Source organism: Mastigoproctus giganteus, chromosome 14 (assembly GCF_048544385.1).
Source record: "Mastigoproctus giganteus isolate SK-2022 chromosome 14, ASM4854438v1, whole genome shotgun sequence".
Classification (NCBI taxonomy): domain Eukaryota; kingdom Metazoa; phylum Arthropoda; class Arachnida; order Uropygi; family Thelyphonidae; genus Mastigoproctus; species Mastigoproctus giganteus.
In genome coordinates this window covers 9,794,657-9,815,510 of record NC_143588.1, presented here as the reverse complement: position 1 = coordinate 9,815,510, position 20,854 = coordinate 9,794,657, and the positions used below count along the sequence as shown (strand labels likewise).

The window sequence follows — 20,854 nt, the reverse complement described above, 5'->3', positions numbered from 1 at the left end:
CTACATTGCTCAGAAAACTTCATATCTGACTGCACAATTACTCCCAGGTCTTTTTCATTTTCTACCACCTTAAGTGTAGTACCACACAGTTGGTACGTTTCTCTGGGGTTACTTCTACCCATATGCAGTACTTTGCATTTGTCAAGGTTAAACTTCAGTTGCCACTTCTTAGCCCATCTGCCCAAATTATCTAGATCCTGTTGCAGTAGCACACTGCCATTACTGTCATTAACAACCCTGCCAACCTTCGTGTCATCTGCAAACTTCGACATTAAGCCTGATATACCTTCATCAATATCATTGATAAATATACAAAACAACAGTGGACCCAACACCGAACCCTGTGGGACTCCACTAATAACATTAGTCCACGAAGAGCAGCACCCATTGATTACCACCCTCTGTCTTCTCCCACTTAACCATCCTTTTATCCATTGTAGCAACCTTAATACCATTAATACCCTTAATACCATTCTGCTCCAATTTGTACAGTAGTCTTCCATGCGCAACAGTGTCAAAAGCTTTCCTGAAATCCAAGTATATGATATAAAAATTATTTTTTGCATCCAGTTCCTTTGTGACCACATCATAATAACCAATCAAATTTGTCAGACAAGACTTTCCCTTAACAAACCCATGCTGTGTCTGAATTATTGCTGCAGTCTTGTCTAGATGATCCTGCAATGCATCTTTAACCAGTGACTCCATTATTTTACCCGGAACAGAAGTTAAACTAACTGGTCTGTAATTATTCGTGTCACCCTTCGAACCTCCTTTGTGAATTGGGGATACATTTGCACATCTCCAGTCCGTGGGAACCTCCCCTGAATCCAAGGATGCTCTCATAATTATGGCTAAGGGTTTGCTTAGTTGCTTTGCCGCCTCCTTTAATATAACTGGATAGATCCCATCTGCCCCAGGTGCCTTTCTTATGTTTAACTTCAACAATTTCTCCTCCACTTTGCTCTCAGTTATTACAAAATCATTAAGCACACTGCTACAATTTGATAACCTTCTTCCATTTTCAAACTGTAATGATTCCTCACGTGTGAATGTAGATGCAAAATACTCATTCAGTTTGTTTGCTATCTGAGCAGGATCATCAACAGTCGAACCATCGATGTCAAGTGGACCAATCATATTCAGCCCCTTCCTTTTAGAGTTTATATAAGTAAAGAAATCCTTGCTGTTTTTCTTAGCATCTTTTGCCAAAGATTTCTCGTAATCTGCCTTTGCCTGTCGAACCTCCTTTGTGACCTGATTACAGACTAGCTTATATCTGCTACAGGCTTCTGCGTCGCCTGATAATTTATATGCATCCCATGCATTTTTCTTCTCTGTCACGAGTCTCATTAGTTCATTTGATAACCATTTAGGCCTAAACCTTGAACAATATTTCTTCATCGGTATGAAAAGTCTAGTAGCTTCCACGATTAATTCCTTGAATGCTTCCCACTTAGAATTTACTGTTTGTAACATCGTCAGTCGATCCCACTGTACAGAATTTAAAAACTGTCTGAGACCACTGTACTCCCCTTTACGGAAGCAAAAACCCTTTCCTTTACCCCTGACGGTAGTTACCTCTTTGAGTAAATCCCACTTCAGCACACTGTGATCACTGCCACCTAGTGGTTCCATTATCTGCAAATTCTTAATACACGAATGATCACTGCTGATAACCAGATCAAGAGTATTACTTTCTCTGGTTGCCTCTCGAACATGCTGCTGCAGAAAACAATCATCCAATAAATCCACAAAAGTCTGACTAGTGTGTGAGTGACCAACCCACAAGTTCCAGTCAATATCTGGGAAGTTAAAATCCCCCATTATAAGACATTCTGATTTACTGGCCCACTCTATTTCTCTGTACAATTGTTCATTGTACTCATTCGAGTCATTAGGCCTATAACACACTCCTACTCTTATTTTTGCTTTTGCAGTGCTTATGTCACACCAAACTGACTCAACAGTGCACTGTCCATCTATATCAACTGGATGCACTTCTTTTGATTTTATGTTTTTCTTAATTAACAGCATAACACCTCCTCCCTTTCTGTCCTGTCTATCCTTTCTGTACACATTGTACTCCCCAAATTCCAGTTCTGCATTCCTTATATCTTTGTGACACCACGTCTCTGCTATCCCAACAATATCCGCCTTTGATGTCTTGACCAACACTTCAAATTCATCAAATTTATTTACTATACTTCTAGCATTGGTATACATGCAAGCATACATGCTCCTATGCCTATTCCTTGTTATCCTAACACATCCCATATACCCAACTATTCCAGGATGACTGCCATCCGTCCCTGAAACCCCCAACACCTCTCGCTCCAGGTTGCTTCTTATTCTAATAGAAGTTGTGCAAGAATCACCTTCACCTCTGCCTGCGGTTACTGTTAAATGTAGACTATATTTGTTTTTTTTTTTAAGAAGTGTGTTATTGTATTTTTAATTATGGTTCAAAGAAGTATATGTATTTAATTTATATTTTGTATGTGAATATTTTTTTATAAATAAAAAATTTAAAAAATATGTGTATATTTTAGGGGGCATGCAAAATTGAGCCTCTTTGGAATATTAATTTAGGATCTGGTCACTTTATCCTAGTCGAAAGTCTAGTTGGTTTTTAACCCCAGGGGATCGCATCTGATGAGTATGGGCTTGGCCTACCCAGGGTCCTGAACTGGATATCATCATTCTCTTTCTTGGTGATTTCCTTTTACTTCTCTCTCTCTTGGGGTGGTTCAGGAAAATTTTTTTGTCTGGTGCAGCATAATCCTCAGGCTTCCTTCCACCATATGGCTAATCATACTAATAATAATATGCATGGGCCACCATGCATATTATTATTATTAATTTATTATTAAATTAAAATTATTATGAAATTTATTATTAAATTAAAATAATAAATATTTACCCTTTTTTTATTGTCGCAATGAACAAAATATACTCGCCCTTGTAGCGGTGAAAAATATCACACCACTATTTACCTGTTAGAGGGAATGAAGGAATGAAGATAAAAAAAAAAAAAAGAAACAGTACAGTAACATCACCAAACAGTATAGTAACATAGTTTATTACATTACTGTTGACGATAATAAATAAAAAGCGGTTATTAGTTGGCGTAAGGAAAATTAGATTTTTTCATCAGTGTATTTTTAATCATTGCATTGTGCCTCCATTGCTTGAACTACTACCCACGTATTTTTTCAAACAGTTTGATAAAATACTAAGTGCAGGATTTAGCACCAAATCTTAAAACACAAGAGGGGAAACTCACACCGCTGTATACCAGTATAGCGTGTTGAAGCCATTTCGCTGTTCGTTTGCTGGTCCACGAGGGCGGCGAGAATGCAGAGTGCAAAAATAGTAGTAATGTAAACCATTATCTCTTTTACTTCGTTTTAATATAAAAGATAAAAAACAAAACTTGAATTAAAAACAGTAATGGGTAACGGGATAAGCAAATTATCATTCCATTGGTGTATTTTTTATTCAGTGTTGTTCCAGAACGTACCTAATCTCATTTATAGTTACTTGGCAATGTAACAACGGAGTTAACGACTTTTTGTTTCCACTACTACAACTAACGTCCGTCAAATGCGCCGTATTTAAAAATAAAGAAAGAAAAAGTAACCAATGCCAAATGCATATAGTAAAAGGAATATTACACAAGACAGGTCAAAGGAAAGGTCGTTTGATGAGGATATAAAAGCAATAATTTCAAAGAATATTTGGAAAAATAGTGACGTTGCGCTCAGTTCACCAGGAGTAATGAAGTTACCATTTTCATTCTCTGAGCTAAACGTTACTGAAACCGCAGGTGAAGGCACTGTTTAATTTTTTTAACATAAAATAGAAATGGTCATTACGATGTAACTTTAAAAATCAATTTATTTAATATTTATTAAATAAAAAGAAAACTAACCACATGAAATTTGTGTGAATGGATTATAAATTTCTGGTTCAAAACCATAGTTGAAAACTTTGGGAACGAGAGAAAAAAAAGTATTCAAGTTAAAAAAAAATAATAATAAAAAATAAAATTATATATACACACACACAGTCGGACCCCTCTTTAACGAACTTCCATATAGCGAACTTTTTTGATTCCCTTGGTCATTACACTGAAAATAGCATTATCATTAGTAGAGGCATTTGATGCAAGAAAGAAAGCAAGCTTATGCAGCATCAGCCAAAAAAAAAAAAAAAAAAAAAAACCCACTTCCACTTCACCCCTCTGTTCATTCGAAATACCTGTCCAGCTGAGCCTTAAACTTATTTAGGCTATCAACTTCAACGACAAGGGATGGAAGTCTGTTCCACCAACCAACCACCAAATACAGAGGATGCGGAAAGGTCAGGGAATGACCACCGCATATTCCCGGAGCAATATGGCCTTAGTTGCTAATGCTCCTAAAAACCAAATAATAATAACAATAAATAACAACAACAACCAACCAACCACCCCCCTGGCTAAAGTCAAATTTCCGCACGTCTAGCCTACATCTGTCTTTCCTCAATTTGAATTTATGCCCTCTCAGGTGATTATTCTGAGCAAGAGGAAGAATCCCATCAGCATTGAGCATGCTCAAAGCATTCAAGACTTTATACAGTACACCTCTATCAGATCACCTCACTGGTGCCTAGTCCCCAGACACTGTAATTTGCAAAACTTAAGCCTTTCTTTGTAAGAGCACCCCTTTGTTCCATTCACTAGTCTTGTTGCCCTTCTCTGTACTCATTCCAGCAGCTCTACATCCTTCTTGAAATGAGGGCCAGACCTGTATACAGTACTGTAGGTGTGGCCTGACCATTGCCTTATACAAGGGAATAATCACCTCCTTATCCCTGCTAGAAAAATTCCTATCTATCATCGACAATACACCATGAGCTACTCTTGCTGCCCGTCTGCACTGCTCAGAAAACTTCATATCTGCCTGCACAACCACCCCCAGCTCCCTTTCATTCTCTACCACTGTCAGTGTAGTACCACACTGTCAGTGTAGTACCACACTGGTGCCTAGTCCCCAGACACTGTAATTTGCAAAACTTAAGCCTTTCTTTGTAAGAGCACCCCTTTGTTCCATTCACTAGTCTTGTTGCCCTTCTCTGTACTCATTCCAGCAGCTCTACATCCTTCTTGAAATGAGGGCCAGACCTGTATACAGTACTGTAGGTGTGGCCTGACCATTGCCTTATACAAGGGAATAATCACCTCCTTATCCCTGCTAGAAAAATTCCTATCTATCATCGACAATACACCATGAGCTACTCTTGCTGCCCGTCTGCACTGCTCAGAAAACTTCATATCTGCCTGCACAACCACCCCCAGCTCCCTTTCATTCTCTACCACTGTCAGTGTAGTACCACAGAGTTGATATGTTGTTCTGGGGTTGCTGTTTCCCATATGTAGTACTTTACATTTGTCAATGTTAAACTTCATTTGCCACCTCTCAGCCCATCTGCTCAACCTTTCCAGATCCTGTTGCAGCAGCATAGTGTCAGTAGTGTCCTTGACAACCCTGCCAACCTTCTTATCGTCTGCAAACTTGGACATTAAGCTTGATATACCATCATCAATATCATTTATAAATACAGAAAACAATAATGGACCCAACACTGAACCCTGAGGGACTCCACTAATAACATTAGTCCATGATGAGCAGTGTCCATTGATTACCACTCTCTGTCTTCTCCCTCTCAACCACCCCTTTTTATCCATAGCAGCAATTTGCCTCCAATGCCACACTGCCCCAATTTGTGCAGCAGTCTTCCATGTGCAACATTATCAAAAGTCTTTCTAAGATCCAAGTATATAATATCAAAGTTATTCCCTGCATCCAGTTCTTTTGTGACTGCATCATAGTATCCAATCAAATTGGTCAGGCAAGACTTCCCCTTAACAAAACCATTCTGTGTCCCAGCTATAACTGAAGTCTCGTCTAGATGATCCTGCAGTGCTTCCATTAATTTTCCTGGAACAGAAGTTAAACTCACAGGTCTATAATTACCTGTGTCAGCCTTTGATCCTCCTTTGTGAATTGGGGTCATATTTGCACATCTCCAGTCTGTGGCTATCTGCCCTGAGTCCAAGGAATTGAACGATATTTCTTAGTTGGTATGTAAAGCCTAGTAGCTTCCAAGATAAGTTCTTTGAATGCTTCCCATTTTGAATTTGCTGTTGGTAACATCATCAGTTGGTCCCCCTGTATAGAATTTAAATACTCTTTCAGTCCATCACCTTTACGAAAGCAATAACCCTTCCCTTTACCCCTAATGGTAGTTACCTCTTTGAGTAAATCCCACTTCAGCACACTGTGATTACTGCCACCTAGTGGTTCATTTATCTGCAGATTCTTAATGCATGAAGAATTACTACTGATAATCAAATCAAGAGAATTACTCCCTCTAGTTGCCTCCCGAACATGCTGATGTAGAAAACAATCATCCAATAAATCCACAAAAGCCTTGTTAGTGTGTGAGTGACCAGCCCCCAAATTCCAGTCAATATCTGGGAAATTAAAATCCCCCATTAGAAGACTCTCTGATTTACTGGCCCACTCTATTTCCCTGTACAGTTGCTTATTATACTCATCAGAGTCATTAGGCCTATAGCACACTCCTACTCTCAATTTTGATCTCCCAATGCTTATGTCACACCAAACTGACTCGACACTGCACTGTCCAGCGATGTCCACTGCCTTCACTTCTTTGGATTTTATGTGTTTCTTAACTAATAGCATAACCCCTCCTCCCTTCCTATCCTGTCTATCCTTTCTGTAGACGTACTTCCCAAATTCCAGTTCTGCATTCCTTATATCTGTGTGACAGCATGTCTCTGATACCCCAACAATATCTGCCTTTGATGTTTTGAGCAATACCTCAAATTCATCAAATTTATTTACTAAACTCCTAGCATTGGTGTACACGCAATTTCTATTCTTAGCTACCCTAACACAACCCATGTGTTTACTTGTACCGCAATGACTTCCAGCAGTCTCTGAAATATCCTGCATCTTGTTGGATAGCTTCTGTATAATGAAAATTTCCATATAACGAACTAATTTCGGGAGACCTCAGCCAATAGAGCTGCTGTTTTTGAGAGCACGAATTAAGAGCTAAAAGGATTAAGCATTAATCCCTTTAGCTTTTTATAGCTAAAGGCTCTTTACTTCCATGAATTAAGAGCTAAAACATTTTACAATTTAATGGTGCCTGTAAAACCCTGCAAGAAGAAACTGGCCAACCACGACACAGGATAGAAAAACATAGAAGTTTAGAGAGAGGCCTTTGCCCAGTGACCTTTGGTCAGCAATGGTTAAAAAGAAGTAAAAGCTATATGACTTGTACAGTAATATGCTGAGAAGCCCACTGGTCAGCTGTGCACAGACCTTGACAAAGATTAAGGCATATTTTCAAAGCGGGCATTGTCTCTGGTCAACCTATTTTCTACCATAAGCATCCTATTAGAGAATTAGGACAGTGATTTTCTTTATTCTCGAAATTCATCTGTTGTTTCGAAGAATGAGTCATCCACACTTTCACTAAATTTCAGTTTAGTTTCAACTGCTGTGCGAGTAACCTTAGTGTCTAAGATGAAATCCTTGATTGCAGTGTGAAAAAGTGGAAGACCTTAATAGTGTAGATCACGGTGTTAAAAAAAAAGAAATCGCTTTAAAATTTGATGTCCCTGCCAGTAGTGTGTTAAACATTCTGAAAAATCCTGTTCAAAACAGGATTTTTCAGAATGGTTACTGCCAGATCGAACCTTCTTGGCACACTGTTACTAGCTCTTGACTTTCGTTTCTTGGATTTAGAGGTTTGCTACCCCTCAGGCAGGTCAGAAAGAGATGACCTTGAGGCGGAGTTCTCTGCAAAGTTCTTCCAGAAAACACTTAAATTTCCATTAAGTCATGTACTTTTGATAGAATCTCCCTGTTAATTTCCTCTCGCATGTTGTCAGTGGCATCTGTGGTTGTTTCGCATAACTTCTCTTTACTTAGTTTCTTCAGGGTCTGTACTCACTGAACCTGCCATCTTTACATACAATATAAGTATAAACAGTGCTTTTTTGGGACAGTATGCAATGGTACGGCATACCTGGCACCTTTATTAACAGTGATGTGTGAAATTTGGATGCAGTGCACTTTGAAATTTGTAATATTCCGTAAATTTTTTTCACGTTTCACTATTTTTCACATTTCAAATTTCACATTTTTCATTATTCAAATAAGCTTAAAATTATTTAACTAAATTTGCATTTTTCATTGTCTATTGTTAAGATATTTTCTATATAAAACTGTATAACCATTCTTATAATTCTAAATTACTCAGTCAGACCTGTTTAACAAAGTCCTTTTATAGCGAATTATTTTGAATTCCCCTTGGAAGTTACATTTAAAATACTTTCCATTGAGCAAAGAAAATTTTCATATAATGAACGGATTAGGAGAGAATTAACTCGGTATGCATGTTCGCAATTTAGGCAATTAGTGCTGCTGCACAAATTAAGGAGCTAAATGGATTACCATTTGACCACCTGTCCCACATATGGAGAAGTTGCACTGGTCAACAGTGAGCAGATCAAGGGGTATTCCCAATGGGCTCGGATCCACCTGCTACAGTGGTGTCCAAACCTTTCCTGTACAGGGCCAATTCAAAAAAAAAAAAAAAAAATGCAAAGTTAGATTTCTTTAGTATTACATTTTTCATATCTTGTTGCATGTGGAAAATATTCAAAAATGTTATTGGGTACAATGCACAGTTGCATTTGGTGAACAAAACATTTAATGAGAACATTTTTTTGATAATTAACAAAATTTAAAATGCTGTTTTAGTGCACTTTTCGGGCGGGCCGTAGGTTGGACACCTCTGTGAATCAACTGTAAGCACCCCGTTCGAGAATTAGGAGAGAGTGATTTTCTTTTACCCCAACAAATAATCATCTGTTGTTTCGCGGAAGTGCGTTATCCACATTTTTCCATAAATTTTCCCTATCATGGTCACAGTACCTGAATATCCGAATGACGTCATACTGACATTTTGGACAGTTTAAAAAGGAAAAAAAGAAAAGAAAAAATTCAAATTTAAGGACTAGTGACAATACTGATGCCGAGAAAAGGAAAATGAGGACAACGAAGGTATTAAACCTTCTGAATATGAATTGTTTGCATTTGGTGAAGATGAAGTTAGAAAATTGTCAGTTAGGTTATAGTTAAATGAAAGAGATACAATTCGTGGATTTTGAGAATACCTAATTGAAAGGATGGTTTTGGAAGAATAGTAGCATTTGATGGACGCTCTGAGTATGATACCAATTTCATTGAGTGAATGTGAACAAGGATTTTCACAAATGAATCTGATTGCCAGCCCAACCAGAGCTTTGTTGATGACAAAAACAGTTTCTTAAAATTGTAGGCCCACCACTGACCCGCTTTGATCCAGCAAAATATGTCAATTTGTGGCTGCTTCGGAAACATCATTCAGCAAGAGACACACAAAGAGGAAGAAAAGTCTTCGGCATAGGGTGTCGGATGAGAACTTAATAAATATTTGGAATATTCTACAAAAACTTTATTATGAAATTTTTACTTATTATTTTTAAGGTCCATAGTTTAATGAAGGACCCGTATAATGTCACTCGATTATCTCTGTTCTGTCTGTCCGTCAGTCACAGCATTGTATCTCTGGAACCACTCAATCTATTTACTTGAAATTTTCAATGTACATGGGTTTGTACATCATATGGGCCAACATAATGCTATATTGATTGTTGTTGACAAAAATTTGTCTGAGAAATTTGGGGGGGGGGGTAAAATTGGGGCAGGGACAAAAATGTTGTCAACAACCTATAGCTTATTGTACACCATTGGAAAGAGCTCAACGAGTAGGTTTAAAATATAATTTTTAAAATTAAAATGGCAGTGCCAGACAGGAAAATGTAATTTTCGTCCCCCCCTCCTCTATTCCCGTCAATAATGAGCTAAAAATTTAAACATCACATTAGTTATACATTATTTGATGCTTATCAAGGGAAAACTATTCCGATTGAAATCTATCATTTACTTTTTGTGTTAAAATTAAAAAAACAATTTTTTATTGCACTTCGATAGTGTGCTTCTTTGTACTAAGTAACTCTCCTTTTAGTGACAGAAAGGTTGTTATGTGGTTATTATTATTATTAGCCATATGGTGCAAGGAAACCTGAAGCTTATGCTGCACCAGGCAAAAAAAAAAAAAAAAAAAAAATTCCCTATTACCCTGAGAAAGAGACGAGAGAGAGAAATCGCCAAGAAAGAGAAGAATGATGATATCCATCTCAGGACCCTGGGTGTGCCAAGCCCATACTCACCAGATGTGAGCCCCTGGGGGTGTTTTAGTTAATAATTCTATGAAGGTAATTTATAAATTTTGTGACAAGAAGTATTTTTTAACAATTTTCAAAGCTGGAGTTGTCCCAGCAAGGAGGTACTTAGAAAGCCAGTGTTGAGGCGGTGGTGGTGGTGGTGGGGAGGCACCTTCACTGAGTCTTGCATTACCTTCGCCTGCCAGATGCTTCTCCCCCAAGACTTTAATCGCTTCTCTAGGAAGAAGTTGGAGTCGCTTCTCCCACCCTTGTCATTCACAACTGGAAAAACTGAAATAGTCAACATTTTCGTTAGTTCCTTAGTTTTAGGCCAAGCCGGGCTACTAGAAACTTTTTTTCAGTTACCATAAGGTCATTAGTTTAGTATCTCTATTTGAGATACTACACTAATGACCATTTTTTTTTTTTTTTGTTTTAATGAAAACCCCAAACACGAAAGGTATCAAAGCCTATAGTACTTAGTACCGTGCACGGGTTGAAGGAGAAGTATGGTGGGGGGAGGGGGGATGCCGGAAACTTTGCTCTAGAGACTAAACATGGGTTTCACCACTTCAAGCCTCCAATAAGCAAAGTGGTGGTATTTCACCAGTTGATGAAAGTCATTTACCACCTGCCGTGACTATGGACTCTTCATCCTGAGTGCCTGGCACTCTAAATGGCACCTCTGTAGCCAGGCGGGCAGGAGCAGCAATGCGTAGCAAATGCTTCTTGATATTAGACCAGGGTCTGAGCCCATGACCACCAAATACGGAGGATGCAGAAAGGTCAGGGAATGACCACCGCATATCCCCCCGGAGCAATATGGCCTTCGTTGCTAATGCTCTTAAAAAAAAAAACCAAACAAACAGCCCGGCACTCAGTAATTGACCAATTTATTTACTTCTTTTACTCACATTTTACTTATTTTTTAATATACATGAATAAGAAATTTATGCTTAATAAACTGTGTAAATATACTAAATTTGTTTTTCTTATTTCAAAAAATTACTACTAAAGTAACAATATAGAGTAACGTATCAATTGTGTGATACTACACTGACAGTAATAGAGAATGAAAAGGACCGGGGGGGGGGGTAATTGTTCAGGCAGATATGAAGTTTTCTGAGCAGTGCAGACAGCCTGCAAGAGTAGCTCATGGTGTCTTGTCAATGATATACAGGAATTTTTCTAGTAGGGATAAGGAGGTGATTATCCCCTTGTATAAGGCAATAGTCAGGCCACACCTTGAATACTGTATACAGGTCTGGAGGCCTCATTTTAAGAAGGATGTAGAGCTGTTTGAACGAGTACAGAGAAGGGCAAGATTTGTGAATGGAACGAAGGGTTGCTCTTACGAAGGAAGGCTTAAGTTTTGCAGATTACAGTGTTTGGAGACTAGCCCCCTGTGAGGTGATCTGATAGAGGTGTATAAAGCCTTGAATGGTTTGAGCATGCTCAATGCTGATGGAATTCTTCCTCTTGCTCAGAATAACACTTGAAAGGGCATAAATTCAAATTGAGGAAGGACAGTTGTAGGATAGATGTGCAGAAGATTGCCTTTAGCCAGCGGGTAGTTGGTTGGTTGAACAGTCTACCATCTTTTGATGTTGAAGTTGATAGTCTAAATAAATTTAAGGCTGAGCTAGACAGGTATTTGGAACGAACAGAGGGGTGAAATGGGAGTGGGTTTTTTTTTTTTTTTTTTTGGCTGATGCTGCGTAAGCTTGCTTTCTTGCATTGTGTGCCTCTACTAATGCTAATGCTAATCATATGTTATATCACATCCTAGATGTTTAAAATGTTTTACTTGTTCTAATATTTTATTGTCTATAACTGTTTTTGTTCTCACAGTATTTTTCCCCTTTAAAAGCCATTGTTCTAGTTTTCATTGCTGATATTTTAACTTTATTCTTCTGTTATGTGATTTAATTTAAATACTGCTCTTTGTAAATTATCTTCACTATCTTGAATAATTACTCGATCATCTGCAAATAATAGTGTATTAATCCTATTCTTTGTATTTAGATATATCTCTGTATTAATTTCCTCTTTCCATTTACATATCATATCCTCGATATATATGTTAAACAACATTGGTTACAAACTATATCCCTGTCTAACTCCTTGATTTATTATACTTTCTTCTGTTAATTTATTACCTGTTTCTATTACTATTTTTGTTCCTTGATATAAACTCTGTATTATTTTTGTAAGATGCTTTGGGTATCCTTTATTACTCAGTATGTCGCATAGTTTGTCTGTATACTTGATCAAATGCTTTTTCATAATCTATAAATGTTAAATGCGTTTCTAAATTAAACTCTTTTCGTTTTTCTATTTGTTTTAATACAAATATATTATCTGTACATGATCTTCCTTTTCTGAATCCTGGCTGTTCTTCTATTAATATTTCATCAGAGATATTTAAGGTGATATAGTTGTACACGTTGGCACTAATGATATCAAGAGTAGGAGACCGGTAGAATTGCTTAACATGTACAGATCACTGTTGAAAAAAAGCCGTGAAATAGGGTTGAATTTGAAAGTGTCTGCAATTCTGCCCAGACACGATAGGAGGGAGTATATGATGAGAGCCTTGTCGATCAATTCGGCCCTGGAAAGATTGTGCAAGACTCAAGGGGTAGAATTTTTTTCAGCCTGGACTGTACTTGTTAACAGGATCAAAGGTTGACACAAGTAATTATAGACCTGTGAGTTTAACTTCTGTTCCAGGAAAATTAATGGAGGCACTAGTTAAAGAAGCACTGCAGGATCATTTAGACAAGACTTCAGTTATAGCTCGGACACAGCATGGTTTTGTTAAGGGGAAGTCTTGCCTGACCAATTTGATTGGATACTATGATGCAGTCACAAAGGAACTGGATGCAGGGAATAACTTTGATATTATATACTTGGATCTTAGAAAGGCTTTTGATACTGTTGCACATGGAAGACTGCTGCACAAATTGGAGCAGTGTGACATTGGAGGCAAATTGCTGCTGTGGATAAAGGGGTGGCTGAGGGGGAGAAGACAGAGAGTGGTAATCAATGGACACTGCTCGTCGTGGACTAATGTTATTAGTGGAGTCCCTCAGGGCTCAGTGTTGGGTCCATTATTGTTTTCTGTATTCATAAATGATATTGATGATGGTATATCAAGTTTAATGTCAAAGTTTGCAGACGATACAAAGGTAGGCAGGGTTGTCAAGGACACTACTGACACTATGCTGCTGCAACAGGATCTGGAAAGGTTGAGCAGATGGGCTGAGAGGTGGCAAATGAAGTTTAACATTGACAAATGTAAAGTACTACACATGGGAAACAGCAACCCCAGAGCAACGTATCAACTCTGTGGTACTACACTGACAGTGGTAGAGAATAAAAGGGACCTGGGGGTGGTTGTGCAGGCAGATATGAAGTTCTCTGAGCAGTGCAGACGGGCTGCAAGAGTAGCTCATGGTGTATTGTCAATGATATATAGGAATTTTTCTAGCAGGGATAAGGAGGTAATTATTCCCTTGTATAAGGCGATGGTCAGGCCACACCGAGAGTACTGTATACAGGTCTGGAGGCCCCATTTCAAGAAGAATGTAGAGGTGCTGGAACGAGTACAGAGAAGGGCAACAAGATTAATGAACGGAACAAAGGGGTGCTCTTACGAAGAAAGGCTTAAGTTTTGCAAATTACAGTGTCTGGAGACTAGTCACCAGCGAGGTGATCTGATAGAGGTGTATAAAGCCTTGAATGGTTTGAGCATGCTCAATGCTGATGGGATTCTTCCTCTCGCCCAGAATAATCACCTGAGAGGGCTTAAATTCAAATTGAGGAAAGACAGATGTAGGATAGACGTGCGGAAATTTGCCTTTAGCCAGCAGGTGGTTGTTTGGTGGAACAGACTTCCCTCCCTTGTCGTGGAAGTTGATAGCCTAAATAAGTTTAAGGCTTAGCTGGACAGGTATTTTGAACGAACAGATGGATGAAGTGGTTTTTTTTTTTTTTTTTGGCTGATGCTGCATAAGCTTGCTTTCTTGCATCAAATGCCTCTACTAATGCTAATGGTAATAATTTTAATTCTATTATTTATTATTTTGCTATATATTTTATATACTGTATTTAACTTCCTCCATACTTAATTAGTTCTGTATTTATTCCATCCATTCCCACTGCTTTTCTATTTTTTGTAGCTTTCAATGCCTTTTCCAATTCTTCCTTCGTTATCAGATATATGTCACTAACTGGGTCTAACTGTTTGATATGCTGGGTGTTTCCACAATTCTTCGTAATGTTTTTTCCATTGTTCTTCCTTTATTATATTTATTCTTGAAGTGTCTTTCTCTGTGCTGTTCAAGTGTTTCATCAGTTTATATGCCAAATTTTGTCTTCCATAAAAATCATGTTCTATTGTATATATAAATCTATCCCATGACTCTGCTTTAGTCTTCCTTATTATATCTTTAGTTTTATTACATTTTTGTTTATTTATTTCTTCATTCTCCCTTGTCCTGTTTTGTATATATTTAAGATATTTATCTTTTTTTATCTTGTACTGCTTTAGCTATTTTTTCATTCCATATCTTTACCCCCCCCCCCTTCTTATAGTTTTTCCTGAATTGTTCTAGTTTCTCTTTTGCTATCTTTTGAATTATATTTCGTATATTATTCTATTCTTCTTCTATTTGTTCTCTCTCCGATGTTTTACTTATTTTGTCTTTAAGCCTTTTTCATGTAACTTTTGTATATTTTCTTCTTGAAGTAGTATACTTTGTAACCTAACTCCCTCCTTCCTCTGCTTAATAGCTTTCCTCTTCTTCCATTTAGCCCATAACTCTATTTTTGAAGCCACTAAAAATTATCTGAATTAATATCAAATCCTCTAAACACCTGAGTATCTCGACATTGTTTTGTTAATTTTTGATTTACTATTACATAGTCTATTATTGATTGTGTACCTCTTGCCGACCATGTATATTTATGTATATCACGTTATATATTTATGTATATCATGTAACAAATGTATTTGTTATCTTTAAATTATTAAATGTTGCAAAATCTCTTAATTTATATCCATTTCCATTTACTTTATTTTCTCCATAATATCCCATAATATTTTTTATTGGTTTATTCCCTACCTGAGCATTATATTCTCCCAAAATAACTACATGGTCCTTTTTTATATTCTTATCTAGTTCTTTTTGTAACTCTTAATAAAATTTATCTTTCTTCTTCCTCTTTTCCATCTTCTGGAGCATAGATTCCAATTATACATAAATAACCTCTGTCTAATTTAAATAGTACTGTTATTATTCTATTATTTATAAATGTGTAGCTCTGTATTTTGGTTTTCCATTTCCGATCTATTAATATTGCTACCCCCTCCACTGGCTCTTTCCTTTTGATCTACTCCACTGTATATCATTGTATAAGAATCATAATCTTTCGTACCTTTTAATTTTTTCTTTGTTTTTGTTATGACTGCTATATTTACTTTCTTCTGTTCTAAGTGTTTAAGTAGTTCGGCTTCTTTATGTCCTAATCCTCCTCCTATATGCCATGTTACAATATATAAAATGTCCGTTATTCCTTTTCATTTCCTATTCCGAGTTGCGTCCCTTTGTCCGTCCGGTTTTTCTCTTTGAGCTTTTTGAGTTTTTATTTTTTTTACATGGGGAGGGAACCAGCCTCCCGCACAACCCCCAACCTGGAGGACAAGTATGTTACTTTTTGTCTAATCCTTACCCTTTGACCTGTCTGGCTAGGGTGGCCCTACCAGTAGTCTAACTAGTGCCAGCATAGCTCTTTGGGTCATCGGGATACTCAAGCCTCCCCTGACTACCAAATATGGAGGATTTGGAAAGGTCAGGGAATGACCACTGCATATCCCCGGAGCAGTATGGCCTTAGTTGCTAATGCTCCTAATAACAAACAAACAAACAAGCCTCCCCACTGCGACAAGGTGGTAACATTTCAGGGAGGGTCTTATTAGTAGTGTTAACAAATCTTACGTGCAGAGCAGCTATCTTCTTTCCTCTTAACTGTTCAAGGTTGTTTTCACATTTCCATGTGTATTTGTGATGTGCATAAAATTAATACATGTGTGATAGATTATAAACATTTAATGCTAAACTGTAAATAATAAACTTTATCACTTTAACTATAATGGTGCCATTTTTGATGTTACAGTGGCTGAAACTACAGATGATTGCAGGTTTTGTTTAAAAAATATTTTACTCTAGTAGGAACACAGTTTCAACTATATAAAATGATAAAGAATATCTTTTATAGAAAATGCAATTTAATTATTTTCTTTTTAATTTTGTTTTGCAGAATGTACATTAAACAAAAAAAAAATTAATTTTCTTATTTTATTGAAACTAAAATATTGAATATTACCAGTTTATAAACAGTGAAAGAACAGAGATACATGTCACAAGAAATTTTTTATAAATTAAATTATTTATCCATTAATTATTATATAAAAAATATTATATAAAGAGTATAGTTGTGCTCTGTTAGAATGCAAGCAGAACTCGAAAATTGATTATACAAAACCAAAATGCATCAGTAGGTTAATACTTTGAAACAATTATGAAACTGATTGTAGAAAGGTTCTGAAATGCCTATGACTGTGAGTAAAGTAAAACTGGCATGATTGTGTAAAATTTAAATGTCTCACAAATATTTTTTGTTATTTATCAGGATGATTTTTAACCCACCAATGGTGGGGCGTTAGGATAATTTTAATCCCTATATTTTAATTTGTTTTGTTCTCCCGAAACACAGTTCACCTATCTGCAGCTCACAGTACTAGAAGAGTTTTTATTAGTTTTCCTGTCACTAAAGAACTCTCTCTCACTCTCCCTCCCTTCCTCCACTGGTTAAAATGGTGAGAATAACTTTCCTGCAACTCTAAGTTTTTTAAAAGGCTGCCAGCAAGCTTCATGGACTTCACAGTATTTACATTATTTGTGTGCTTCTTTCCAGATATTTAAAAATATTATTTCTAATGATTTTCATTTTACTTATGCTTCTGTGCATATTACTATTTTTTTTCTTGTTCCAGGCTTGTATTGATGATAACTTGGACATGGTTCAGTTTTTAGTAGAACATGACTGTGATGTTAACCGTGGTGATAATGAAGGATGGACACCACTTCATGCAACAGCATCTTGTGGATTTATTAGCATTGCAAGGTGTGTATGTGTAAATTTAATGGAGTGATAGAGGCATTTTCTAATACTGACATTTTTATAATAAGAAATATATATATACAACTTATAAGAAGTGATACAACATTCCATTTATAGGAATTATGTAAGCCCTGTTATGTCCGCGTTACTTGTTTTAACCAGCAGTTCGAATTCGCTCATTTTATTGACGACACTTCTAACGTTACTGTATAAACAATTAAGATTTACAGTTCTTGTATATTTAACAACCCTAACACAACCCTTGAAGTTTTTTAGGCTCTCTTCCCTGATATTAGCTACCCGCTCACTTGAAACGTTTCTGCCCCCAGAACATCTAGATAATACGTCCAGTTGGGGTAGCAGATAAGAACTGTTAAGGTATGTGCAAGAGTTACTTTAACCAATATTATCAGATAAACACATGTAGGTATTACCCACATCCCCCTAGCTAGCAGTTTCCCTGAACCTTTAAGGTATCCTCAATAATACTGGAAAAAACTTTTGCACCACCTTTGTTTAAGTGTATCCTGTCTCTACAAAACAGATTCCTTCTACCTACAAGTGTGGGCCATGCTAATAGAAATTTCCCCCCTAAAGCCTTGCGGATTCCTTCAAGTCTTGAGTTAATCCACAAGGCTCTTAACATATAAACCCTCCTATCGTGTCTGGAATTGCAGACATATAGACATTATGGCCTGGCTCGGGACATTTCCTCAGCATGGTCCTGTATTTTTCCAACATATCGTCAGATCGTGTACGTTTAATATCATTAGTCCCCACATGAATAATAATATTCTCTTTACTCCCTTTAAAATCTGACAATCTGTTGATGACATCATCAATAGTTGCTCCCGGCAGACATACCCTGGTTCTACTCCACCTATCCTTATTACAACAAATATTTCCCATTTCCCTGACAATGGAGTCTCCTAATAAAACAAAGTCCTTTTTAACCAGGGTAGTTTGCACTTGGTTTTTCTGTTTTGAATCTCGAATCGGGTGTGCATCACTTGGTAGATTGCTGGAGTCTTGAGCCCCTGACCAGCTCCCAGATGCATTATTCTCGAGGGCAAGCACTCGTTTTTTCAGGGACTCAAATTGTTCCATCAGTGCACCAAATTGTAATTTAAGATCGGTGCACTCCTTACATCGATCACAAAGAAAAGAATCCCCAGGTGAGGTAGGATTAGTCACCAGGTCAACCTTGGAAAACATTCCACAGGTTCCACAATGGATTAAATCATGACTCACCTGTAAATCGCATCGGCTATTTCCGTGTGAGTCCTGATATCCTGTGACGTGTTTAAGGCAGATCTCGTAACTACCATTATAAAATTAAATAAATATCAAGGAAAGTTAAATTTAAAAAATTATATCTATAATATTATTAAAATCAAACTGTTACAGGAAACCTATAACAAAATAATCCAACAATATCTAAATAAATGAAATATTTAAAAGCACTATCCAAAAGTAAACCACTTAAGTGAGGAGCCATGACTAAGCGCGTCCACTCACCTCGAATGCCAACTCTGGTGCCACCTGGAAATTGGGGATGATGAGTTTAAGTGCGGCTTGTATAATGTATTTAGGAAGGATAGGGTAGATAGAAGGGGTCTTGGGGTAATGCTTCTTATCAGAAGCGGCCTGAGTGCGACGATAGCTTTCCCGGATTCAGACATTTCACATGCTAGTATAGAGTCTGTATGGTGTGTGATAGTAGGAAACAAAGGTATAATGCGAATAGAAGTAATCTACAGACCAGGCGATTGTGAAGATTATGACAAAAGCCTCTACATGCAAATGGAATGGGCAAGTAAGTGTCAATGTCTTATTATGGCTGATTTCAATTTGCCTCTAATTGATTGGAGTAAATGGGAAGGAAACTCGACATGGGGAACAAAATTTTTAAATCAACTAGATGACTGTTATTTTTATCAACATGTCAGGGAAAGTACTAGAGAAAAGAATATCCTAGACCTCATTATCACCCATGAATCAGATGACATAACAGAGTTGACAGTAGAGAAACCATAGCAGGAAGTGATGACGGCGTTCTACGGTGGATGAGGTCGAGAGAGTAGCAGAAGTAAAAGGCAAAGGAATGGGTTTTAATTTCAGAAAAGGAAATTACGATGCCTTAAGGTACTACATGGCCTCTATTAACTGGGTAGATATCGTGCAGAAAATGAATACATTTGAACTGTGGTACGCTTTTAAAACATTAATCACAGATGCCTTGAATGCGTATATATCATTAAAAAAAAATACTCCACGAGGAGGGTTCCAAGTTGGATGAATAGTGAAGTTGCCACATTACTTGAGCAGAAAAAGATGGCATGGAAAGGTTACAGAGCAATAAAAAGTACTAAAGCCTATAACCGCTACAAGGTGATGTGTAATAGAGCCACAGAAAAGGTTTGACAGGCAAAGTCAGTTTATGAGAAATCACTAGCAAACAGAGCAGAGAGGGGGGGGGGTGGATAAAGAATTCTTCACATATATAAATGCCAAGAAGAGCAGGACAAACCAGATCGGACCTTTACGTAAGGGAAAGGGGATAGTATTAAATACGCCAGCTGCTGTTGCAGATGAACTGAACAGTTATTTTGCATCGATATTTACAAATGAAAAACCTTTTGTGGCAATGGGAAATTGTGGGAGCGAAGTATAAAAATATGTAACTAGTGATATTGAAATTTCGGAAGATTATTTAATGAAAAAACTTTCGAGCCTACAGACCAGTAAGGCTCCTGGAGTTGATGGAATATACGGCGGGAAGCGAGTGCATTGAACTATTGAGGCTAATTATGCTAGCATCACTAGACTCTGGGGAGATTCCCTTGGATTGGAAAAGTGCAAATGTATCTCCCATACATAAGGGTGTCTCTAAAAGTGAAGTTGGAAATTATCGACCTGTCAGTCTGACTTCAGTAGTTGGGAAAATCATGGAGGCAATGATCAAGGGTGGAATTCAGGATCATTTGGATCAAATTGAAATTCTCAAGGATACTCAGCATGGTTTTGTAAAGGGAAAATCATGTTTAACAAATCTGGTTCGCTATTTCGAAAGGGTCACTCACGAGCTGGATTTAGGGAATAATTTGGACATTGTTTATTTAGATTTCAGCAAGGCTTTTGACTGTCCCACATGAGCAGTTGCTTTATAAGCTGGAACAGGTTGGAATCACTGGGAAAATTCTTAGATGGGTAGAAGGATGGCTTCAGGGCAGGAGGCAGAGGGTTTGTGATAAATAGTTATTTCTCAGATTGGGTTGATGTAAGAAGTGGGATTCCCCAAGGATCAGTATT

General features: G+C 37.3%; 1 protein-coding gene across 3 annotated transcripts in view; it reads left to right on the top strand.

The window, feature by feature from the left end:
• The window catches only part of LOC150074973 (uncharacterized), a 763,849-nt gene that overhangs the window by 125,366 nt on the left and 617,629 nt on the right, over positions 1-20,854 (top strand). For all 3 annotated transcript variants that reach the window (XM_090388939.1, XM_090388938.1, XM_090388937.1), the window contains exon 2: positions 17,415-17,545. In XM_090388939.1, the coding sequence (XP_090245065.1) occupies positions 17,415-17,545 (131 nt within the window). The remainder of the gene's footprint in view (positions 1-17,414; positions 17,546-20,854) is intronic.